Source organism: Apium graveolens, chromosome 6 (assembly GCF_009905375.1).
Source record: "Apium graveolens cultivar Ventura chromosome 6, ASM990537v1, whole genome shotgun sequence".
Taxonomy (NCBI): Eukaryota; Viridiplantae; Streptophyta; class Magnoliopsida; order Apiales; family Apiaceae; genus Apium; species Apium graveolens.
Genome location: NC_133652.1, coordinates 59816576 through 59827533, shown reverse-complemented (window position 1 = coordinate 59827533; position 10958 = coordinate 59816576). Strand labels below are relative to the sequence as shown.

The 10958-nt window shown below is 32.7% G+C and overlaps 1 protein-coding gene across 2 annotated transcripts; it reads left to right on the top strand.

Annotated features, from left to right (window-relative positions):
- The first annotated feature begins 1046 nt into the window (after window positions 1-1046).
- Window positions 1047-10376, top strand: LOC141667214 (25S rRNA (cytosine-C(5))-methyltransferase NSUN5). 2 transcript variants are annotated; one of them, XM_074473615.1, is made up of 13 exons: window positions 1050-1389; window positions 2345-2403; window positions 3339-3389; window positions 3931-4060; window positions 4851-4936; window positions 6015-6113; window positions 7170-7223; window positions 7328-7472; window positions 7717-7778; window positions 8057-8144; window positions 8600-8680; window positions 9047-9208; window positions 9979-10376. In XM_074473615.1, exons 1-13 carry the CDS (start codon window positions 1167-1169, stop codon window positions 10254-10256), a joined length of 1518 nt encoding a protein of 505 aa, XP_074329716.1. In that variant the 5' UTR covers window positions 1050-1166; the 3' UTR covers window positions 10257-10376. The 2 variants fall into 2 exon arrangements, with proteins under 2 accessions (XP_074329717.1, XP_074329716.1); XM_074473616.1 differs by lacking the exon at window positions 9047-9208 and having other exon boundaries at window positions 1047-1389.
- Window positions 10377-10958: the final 582 nt, after the last annotated feature.

Here is a 10958-nt window from a genome sequence, read left to right as displayed (position 1 = left end):
TTAATATTTATTATCATTATATTTACTTTTTGTCATAAAAGGTAACTTATGAAATAAAATAAACGAGTTTTTGAAATTTATGATATTAATTTTAATATTAATTATTTATTCTTATTTTTTTCAAATTTTTTTATTAATTTTGTGATCCAAATATGTTTTTGATATAAATAATCAATGGAGAAGGTTTTTAGTAGCAATCCTATGACAATGGCGCTTTGTGTCAGAACTCTGGTGACTAATGGATGTATAGCTTATCTATTGACATTTTTTAAATTAATTATATATAATTTTAGTCCGCACATGAACGAAAAGTGTGTTTTTGCTGAGAATGAGAGTGAGAGATAAACATTGGAGATAAACATTGAATTAGCGCGCTCTTTAGCGTAGAATTTTATTTTTATTTTTTAATGAAAAATGATAAGCGTTAGGCTGTTTTTTATTATTACGTTAGCCTATTTTTTTGGAAAGTGTCAATCAATGAATCAAACAAAATCATGTTTTGCTTATAACATTATTGTATAAATAGATTGATTGATATATTTTTAATTTTTTTTTATTATTTTATTATTTTTTTATTGATTTATTAATTATATTGTTATATTATAATTTGAATTACTAAAATTAATTTTGAAAATATTTGGTTTTCTGCAAAAGAGGCAAAAAAGAAGTCAAGTGCAATTAAATATTAAATTGAATAAGAATTCATAAAGTTTGTAGTTTTATTAGATACTTGATTTTTTTAATAAAATTTTATTTGATTAAACTTTATTTTGGAAGGTATTAGCATACTGTTTAGGAAAGTGTTAACCAACTGAAAAAAAGAAATCATGTTTATAATAGTACAAATAGTATAGATGAAAGACATCATCATAAATATACTTTTTAAGTTTTTGGTGATTATTCATCTATGTTTACATAAACTTAATTTTTTTATTCATGGAGGCATATAGCGAGGTTATTAATTAAGTCCATTTACTCCGTTCAAGACCCAAAATAATTGGTTAGTTAATAATGTTACGTGAAGTTAAAAATTTTGTTTAATTTGATTGTGCCTGGGGTGGGCTTTGGGAATTAAGCAAGCAAGCCCACAAACTAAAACAACGCATGTATACCCCCCTCTGTTGTTCCGCGGCTTCATCTCAACTACGCAAAAACAAAAAATAAACATGCCGCCGACCACTAACAACAGTAAGCCAAAGAAAACGGCTCGGCTGAGCAACGCCGAGAAGTCAGCGTTTTTTGGTCGGAGAGAGGCGGCCAAGGTGTTAACCTCTGTTCTCGACGGCGACGCTCGCCGCCAAGCCGTCGGCTCTATTAAAGCACTTGTTTTCAAACCCTCTGTTCGGAATAAAAAAGCTACTTTTGCTTTAGTTTGTCAAACTCTCAAGTGTAAGCTCATTATAATTAACTCTCTGTAATTTTCTTATTTTTAATTCTTTATAATTATGTTTTTTATTTTTATTTTAGATTTTTAAGTTGATTATTGTGGTTTTAGTTTATTTGGTTACCAATATGCGTCTGGATATCACTTTCTATATAGAAACACTCATGTGTGCTAAAATGCCGTTTTTCTAGTCTGTTTTAATTTTTGTCTACTTAGTAGAATTTATCGGTTTTACTACTTCTATGTGTTTGAATCGTGCAGTTGTTAATTTTAAACTCATGACTAAAAAAACACAAAGCTACATTGTGAAATCTTAATTCAAGTTTTAGAGTAAGTCGAAAAAACCAGTTCATCCTTCATTTTTTTGAATTTCAACTTACATAGACTGCATTTTGGGCCAGTTTTTAAGTCGGGAGGTGTTATTTGAAAGACATGCTGTGTAATTTGATCACGGCTTTTTAAAGTACTATAACTTAAACACTCCTTAATTATACTAGGAGTGACTCTGTAGTTGTAAGTTGTTATCTGACAAATTAATAGATTTTGACGGTGTATAAGTTAATTTTGTCTTGTAAGTACTTCCGACCGAAGTTTCAAGCAAAGTGAATCGGTCAACAAAACCAGACTAAAGAAATAATAGTAATAATCTGATAAGTTTAAGCTTATGTGAAAAGCTTGGACATTGTATTGGATTCATATTTTTGTTTCTTACTTGTACGGAATGAGAAATATGCTATATATTTATTATCGACTAGAAGTTAGATGGAGATAATTTAGCTGTAGCTGCTGCTTCGTGTGTTACATTGACTAAAAGGTTAAGTTCCATTAGAAAAAAAAATGCTCCTATAGTACATTTGAACTGAAAATGCTTTTGTTAATGACTACTTTGGTCGGAGTGAGTGTGGTCGTTATTTATTGAAAGGTGCGGAAGGATTCATGATGGATCTTTATGCTCTACAGGTCTTCCATACATCAAGGAAATTTTGGAATCTTCTGTCATACTGAATAGCAAGTGGAAGGTAATGCAAAAGAACTACAAAAGCTAATTTTGCAGTTTTTGAAAGTCTGTATGGATTCTGCAATTCTAATTTTTGTGTCTTTGTACTTCCAGGTTCTCATAATATAAATTTTTGTTACCCTGTTAACTGTGGTTGTTCTTTCATTATAATTAACAATATAGAGAGACCAGATGTTTTATTGATCCTTAAGAAGATTGTAAGAATTCGATATTTGGACAGACAATTGAGAAGAGAATTAAACTTTGCCTTCTTTCTCCTAATTCTTCTTCTTTTTTCATTAGTCTAAAAAAAATTTGGAACTTGAAATTTCAGTTTGCTAAAAGTTTATCAATCTGTTAGGATGGCTTAAAGACCATTATTTAGAGATGAACAATGGAGCTCCGAGTGCCCTCTCTACTATTTTAAGTAAAAATAATATAAAATAAAGTGTCTGAATTGCTTCTGTTACAACATGGAGATCAAGATAATACTTTAAACAAATTTATTGACCTATTGCTTGTTAAAAAAATATAGGAAGAGAATTAAGGGCACAGATAGATTGTATCTAATATTTAAAAATTTTGGCGGTAGTTCAGTGATTAGTAGCTCCAATAAAAAACAGAGCAAAAATATAAGAACAAACTGTGAGCATGGCATCAAATCAGAGGGTATAATTCCCAATGAGTTGACGAAGAGAGGAATCAAGGTTGGGAAATTTTGGATTTTACACTCTTTTTGTAAGTTTCGCCAGTAAATTACCCTATGCTCCTACACTCATTCGTATTAAGATCAACCATTAATGACAACATGGTTGATAAATGATAAGAGAGTGTGCTTTACTCGTATACATATTTAGTAATGTATAAAGGAATATAGTGGATACATTTTATTTAGTACAATTTTCAGTCACTTGTACTCATTGCATCTATTTTCTTTTTTGGATTGTGTTTTTGCAGAAGCAAGAAGCGCTGATGTACTTAATTACATATGATATCCTCTTTGGCCAGGTAGCTAGATTTTCAGTTGCGATAGAATTATATAAGTATGATATTGGCAAATTTTAAGTTGATGAAACAAGTTTTTATTAAGTTGGACTTGTCGACTATGCCTGTTTGCAGATATCTTTGTGATTTATATATATTGAATATATGAAGTGTTCGGTCCATCTGTGTCAAAACTTACATTTGTACTTGACTGTACAAGGAAATCTTATTTTTCGTCAAAAGGAAGTTATGAACCCCAAGAGCCTAGATGGAGATAGGTGACAAATAAATACATATTGAAATTAATTTATCAAGTCCTGCATACGTTCATTAACAGGATAATTATTGCTAAATAGTAGTTTGCAAAGGTTTAGAGTTTTATGCTACATCTGAACTTTTGGAAGGATCTAATCTAGGATAGAAGCCTATTTAGAATTCTTTCGATATTGCAATAATTTTGATTTCTATGCAGAAGCAAATATATACTTGCTACACTTGTGAATTGTGGCAATGCTGGTTTTGTGATGTGATGATATTTTAATTGGCCTTCTCTTGTGCTCCGTAGAATGTTGCATTAGTAGGTGATGCTGAAAAGTTTCTCCTGCACAAAAAGGATGCCCTGCTGTCAGCTCTTGCTCATATTCTGGTGAAAAACAGGGCGAAGAATGTAAAAGACTTGATGGCTCTTCGTCAGGGTTGGTTATTTGTTGCATGCTTAGACACTTTATATGTGGTAGATGGTTGCAGTGCTATGATTAAATATGAACATTGTTTATTTGTTTTATCAATAAGTTGTGGTGTTGATACTTGATATTCAATATAAATAAGTATGATTCTTAATTTTTTTAGAATTACAAGTACAACACCATAAATTAATAATGGGGAATATGTAGTTTTTTACAAAGTGATATGCTAATTTAGAGCTGCAAGATTTTAATTAACTTTATGTTAAATGTTGATATAGAAACCAAAAAATAACGTACATTGAGATTTATGAGGACTGCACTTGCCCATTTAAAGATAGAATCGTAAAAAAATAATTATGTTTTCTTCTATGTGTTGTTTCCACATAGATCTAGATCAGGATTAGTTAATCCTCCTCTTTAAGTAGTAAGTAGATTAGTATAAGATACTCCCTCTGTTTTTTATTTGACATTTGACTTTTCTGCAAACATCTCACAGTGCTTGACTGTATAGACTTAAAATAATTGTATTAATTTTTTTTCCTAAATTAAAATATATAGCTTATACTTAATTCACAAAACAAAATAAAAATAATTATTTAGCTCTGCGGTCAAAGCACTTTAAATTATGTGCAGAAAAATCAAATTACAAAGAAAAAAACAAAGGGAGTTGTAGTTAGTAGTTAACAATTAGTAATATACTTATTCTCTAAGTTTTATAATCTCTATTTTAGAAGTTGAATATCCGAACTGCTACCATGATAGTTGCATATCATTCTAATTCTTATTAATAATGCTGCAGATGTATCAAAGCCGCGCTATGTTCGTGTGAATACTCTGAAGTTGGATACGAAAACTGCCTCGAAGGTATTACGCAAGCGTCACAAGGTATTCTCTTCTATCTGTAATATGCAACTCGTTGCCACAATCAGATGTTAATATTACCAAGAATATTTTCATATCTTCGGATAATGATATATACTTAATGTGAGTACTTAAACTATTGTCGAAAACCAACTCTTGCCCTTTGCTGTTGAGTAGCAACTAGCACCACATCCACCTACCTGGAAACTGAATTTTAATTTGTATAGATATTCTCACTTTGTCTTATTTAACAAGACTGTGCCTGTGGCTCTTTGCTATACAATGGGAGTACTTTGTAGCCCTTAATGCTTGTGTAATTTGCTTCTTTTGAATGTTAGGCGTCCGGCTAATTTCTGAAATCCTAGATATGTAAGATATCCTAAGATATTATAACTTTTCTTTCTCTAATAAATTGAAAACCTACAATTTAACATCATATAAACAATAAATGCGGGAATGATGACACCACGCACTTGCCTTGGATTATTGTATCAGAAGTGATGCCACTGGTGCTTTGTGCCATAAGCCTATAATGCATGATTTACATTTTCTTTACCTTGTATAACATATTGTTGAAAATTGAATGGAAAACAGTACTCTGTTCTATTTATACCAAACAGCAAGTTTTTGAATTCATCGATTCAATGTTTATGTAATTAATTGGATAATATATCCCTGTTTTTGCTAGAGACTATATGTGATTCTTTTTTACGGAACAGGTAAATAGGTACTATGTCGTATCAAAGAAATTTTAAGATGCTCTATATTCTGAATAAACTCTGTTTTATGGCTCTTAGCATCCAATTTATTTTGACAAACTAGGTGCATGGTAGTCTTTTTTCATGTAAGTTATTGTTTTGTATATATGTTTTTTTGTGATTGTGCAATGGTCTCCACATAGAGTTTCATATACCGACATATTGTCCATGCTCCACCTTTCTCCATTTCTCTTGCGGTGGGTTGTCTGCTTGTAATGCTATTGCTTTGAAGGCTAACTGTCAGGCCTCCTACCTCGATTTCTTTATCTATTCCATTTTTCATATTCTATCCATATTGTGACTTGTATTTTGTTATATGATTAGATTGTTCTCTTGTCCAACAGGTTCAGAAGGATGACTTGGTTCCTGATTTGTTGGTACTCCCACCTGGTACAGATTTGCACAATCATGAATTGGTGAAAAATGGTAGTGTCCTCCTGCAAGTAAGAATCATATCTATCCTCAATGAAGGTTACATGTCATTCGATGGTTATTACATGTGTCACAAGTACTCCAATATTCAAAAGTATTCGTGTCCAAAGGACTAAAATTAACTCCAAAGGCTGGACACCCTTCAAGGGGTGCCAATTTTGGCACATCATGTAAAATATATATTTTTTCTCTTATACACATCATTTTTGGCACCCTTATTTAATAAATGTTCCAATAGTTATTATAACAAGACAACTTAATATTTTATTGTTATTGGACCCACAAATTAAGTTGGCACTCAACTTTATTGGATGCCAACTTTTGGCATCCCAACAACTCCAGTAGAGTGCTAGCAAGGGTGCCATGCCATGTAACTCCGCATGGCATTGACACCCCTTGGAATTTCTCTGAGCTTGGGTGTCACTTTATAGTAAGGAGAATTAGTTGAAAGCAATGTCTTACACTTCTTGGTCCCATTTCTGTATCTGTGGGGCTGTGTTTGAGGTAGTTATCTGCACCATCCACGGTTGAGTGTTCAATTCAACAATTAAGAGAATCGAGCTCGAGAACCGGAAAGTTGCTGAACTTGGATTAAATGGAATTCAATACATTTTAAAAATGCAAACATGCTTGCAAACCTAGCTAATTCTTGAGTTTTGAAACAAAACAGTACTGGTATTATGTTAAAAGATTGTTGTACTATTATATATTGTAATTTGTTACAAAGTTTAATTATATTACGTATGACTATTAGAAATCTTTTAGATTATGGGAGTAGAATATTGAAATGATTAGTTTTCTTTTTCTTTGTATTATGGTATTAGATTGGTATTGAATTGTTCATAGAATAAAATTAGTTTTCTTCTGTTAGGAAATCTCTTAGCTTCCATGTAATATGATTTCTATATATTACCAGTTGATAGTTAAAATATATAAAATGTTGAAAGGTTATATTACTATAATCCTATTATCAACATTTTTCATGACCTTTTCCTACATCATTAGGAGAAAACAATTGTTGTATCTTTTACATTATTTCAGATGATTAGTGTTTTCCCCTTCTTTAGGGCAAGGCAAGTTCTATGGTGGGAGTAGCCCTTGATCCTAAACCAGGATGGGAGGTGAGTTCGACTTCTATCAGCCAGGGCTGAGCTATACGTGATCTTTTTTCTGCTGTCTACAGCAGCTTATGGTGTTTTAATTTTATATATTTTTCTCTCCAAAGGTTCTTGATGCATGTTCAGCCCCAGGAAACAAAACTGTTCATCTTGCCGCGTTGATGAGAGGGGAGGGGAAGATAATTGCCTGTGAATTAAATAAGGAGAGGGTTAAACTTCTAGAATGCACTATTAAGCAGACTGGTGCTACTAGTATCCTTTCAGACTGTATATATAGATTGTGTAAACCGCTCTACTGTTCAGTGTCCACTTTATATATTGTGTGCATGCCAAACAAGCATATGCACACCCACTCACCTATTAATATCCAAAATAACGGTAAACAAAAGTATTTTTGGCTCGAGTAATACATTATATCATTAATACACTGTGTAAATTTATTTTTAGCATTTGCTACTCCTTCATTCCTTTGTTGGAGACTTAACCTGTAATCTAGATGTGGAAGTTCTGCACGAGGACTTCTTAAAGTTGAGTCCAGTAGACCCGTCATACTCAAAGGTAACTTTCAGTTGGTTTTTTGTAGTTAAACTTGGCAGAGTCACTTATGTCGTTGCATTGCAGTTGCATAAAAAGGGTCTTTCATATTTTGACCATATAAACTAGATGAAGTATTTGAAAACAATGTGCAAAGTTATATGGGCTTGTAGCCTTGTACGTACAGGAAAGACAATAATTATGTTTTACACTTGTGTAATATGAGGATAAGCCGACTAAATTCCAGAAGCTTCTTTGTACTCCCCAGTTTTATGATAAACTAAGGGATGCTCAATTTGCAGGTTCGTGCCATTCTAGTAGATCCCTCGTGTTCTGGATCTGGGACTGCTGTAGACAGACTCGATCACCTGCTTCCGTCATACCAAACGGGTACATTTTGCTTACTTCTTTCACAAGCCATGCCCTAGTATGCAGAATGTGTACGTACACTTGCACGGTGCAGTAATTGTCTACAAAGTGGTGAAGCAGGGTTGCTGGTCCCTGTCTGTTTTTATCTTGTTATTGTTTTCTGTTGTATATAGGCTTGAGGGTTTTTGTATCTAAATATTTACCTCTTCTCTTGTAAGAGGCACCAAGTACCTAGATAGGTACTTAAGTTTCCTCGCAGTCATTCTTGGCACAAACCTAGTTTTTACATAGTTTACTTTCCTCTCAGTTAATCTTGGTACTAACCTAGTTTTCTTTACTTGGAACTTATAGGAAGATGAATCTTGATTATTTTAACAAAATTAGATGAGTAAATAGGAGGTACCTGCTTACTAGTAGAGTAGTAGTACTTAGAACTTAGTGTAGACTTCTATTCGTCATACCTGTTCCTTTTGCAGGTCATGTTGATCCAGGTGAAATGCAAAGGCTAAGAAGACTTGCTACCTTCCAGAAAATGGCTCTGGAACATGCATTATCTTGTAAGTTTATGCCCACATATTCTGCACTTGCTTAACTGTAGGAGTGTTGATTGGCCAGTCCTAGTGCTTGTAGTTATTTAGAGATGTCTTTTGATCATGAAGTTGATGACATTTCATGCCCTAACAAGTCTGTCAAGGAAATGATTTGCTATTTTTTTACTAATAGTAGAAATTTAATTGCATTAACTGTTTTAGTATAAATTTACCAGTCATAGACACTTTTAGGAAACTTTGCACCTTCCGGAAATTGTGGAGCAACTTATTAATGTATGTCTTGTAGTTTCTAATTAGCGTTTAGTCGTTTACTTTTAAATGGTCAAAGCTTGAAATTCTGTTTTCACATTGATATTTGTTATGTTGCTGTAGTCCCAGGAGTTGAACGAGTTGTGTATAGCACCTGTTCCATTCACCAAATCGAGAATGAAGATGTGATCGGTTCTGTTCTTCCCTTTGCTATTTCACATGGTTTTAAACTGGGCAGACCATTCCCACAGTGGACCCGACGTGGTCTTCCTGTTATTAAAGAATGTTAGTGTTTATGATTTATGATTCACTTTTCTATCAAGTTATTAACTTCTGACGCCATCACCTTGAGAAGCTGTAGAATATCTGTTTGAAGTATTCGTATTCATATGTGATTTCTGCCTTTGATATAATTAACTTTAAAGCAATTTTATTTGCGTTTTGGAGTCTACCAGTGCGGTTGAAATTGGGATGATCCTAGAAACTCTTTCACTTAACATGTTTATTAGGTTTACTAAGAGATAAAGTGATGAAAAGAGTAAAAATTATAGAGTTTAGATCCCAAACCATTCACTCAAAGATGGAAATAGTTGCACTGCACTATTTGACCTGATCGATTATTTTCTCGAGATAAAAGCCATCCATATTACATGTTTGATTTGTTAGCTTTTGTTTTAATTTACTGAATGATAGCTAGCGTATAACATTCATGTTAATAAAGCTTTGTGTTTCTTGATATTCTAAGTTAATGGGACTAGTCTAGATACTCGAACAAGGAAACCAGCCACCCAAGCTCTACAAGGTCCCTTGCCATTTTGTTAACCGGTTAAGCTGCTCAATGCAATAGGGTGCTCAATTGGATCCTGACACACTGCTTGTGACTTATTTATCTACTCTACAAGTTTTACATATTGCGAGAAAGTGTTTCTGCCTTTAGAATGGAAATTTGAATGTTATCTAAATTCCTGCATTTAAGAATTAAGAACATGATCCTTGTAAGTTGTAACTGATCTGTGGAGGACATTTTCTAACGTTCTATTTACTACTGTTTAAAGCTGAACATTTGCTTCGGGCGGACCCTGTGGAGGACAAGGAAGGCTTCTTCATTGCACTATTTGAGAGAAGCATCCATGATTTAGAATCTCACCAAGAAAGAGAAATTGGCAACAGCCACAATGCTGTGGTACCTTGCAAAACATCCGAGAGAAACGTGGAAGCTGTAAATAAGAGTAGATCACGATCTTCTTGTTTCTTTCCCAGTTTGTCCCTCAAAATGTCCAGGGTATTGTTAAATCCTTACTTCGATGTCCGGAAAAACAAATACCAGAATTAAGAATTTATGTTTTTTCCTGACAAATTCGGATTCTTCATCGTTATTATTAGTAAAACTTTATTTTTGTCCCCTAACATTGGGCGCAGCTCGTGTGGATTGAAGGTATTATAATTTTCAGAATACTGTCTTATGTTATTTATTCCGAATTCGAAAGACTATGAAATAGATTTCAAATATTATTTATCATTCCTTTTCTTAGAATTATAATATCTTTTACATGATAATAATATTCTCATGAGAAAAAAATATAAAATGTAGTCTATAAATTTGATAATATCAAGAATGGTCGTTTTAAAGAAATATTGAGTTGATATAAAAGTCTAATTGCGTCCGAGTAAGGGCGTAGTTTTAAAATAATCTCAGATGCAAATCAACACCCGCAATAATCATTAAACAGAGACAAATCAGAAGAATTGTTTAAAATAATCATCATTGTTGAATTCCAATCATGGTAAAGTACGCAACAATTCTCGCAACTTGGAGACGTCGGCATAAAAGACGATCTAAGAGAGGTATAACGAGAAATTACTTTAGATATTGCTCCATCCGTTTATAAATAAAATTCGTTTTAAATTTTTGCATGCATATTATTAAATTGTAAGATATTACTCTCTTTTTTAATTTTTTTGAATATATAAATCTGAAGATAATGAGAAATTACTTTAGATATTGCTCCATCCATTTAAAAATAAAATTCGTTTT

Excerpts from the sequence above, each read along its gene's own strand:
- LOC141667214 (XM_074473615.1), top strand. The coding sequence starts at position 1,167 with ATGCCGCCGACCACTAACAACAGTAAGCCAAAGAAAACGGCTCGGCTG. Across the intron at positions 2,404-3,338 it reads TACTGAATAGCAAGTGGAAG|AAGCAAGAAGCGCTGATGTA; the intron begins GTAATGCAAAAG and ends GTGTTTTTGCAG. Across the intron at positions 8,681-9,046 it reads TCTGGAACATGCATTATCTT|TCCCAGGAGTTGAACGAGTT; the intron begins GTAAGTTTATGC and ends ATGTTGCTGTAG.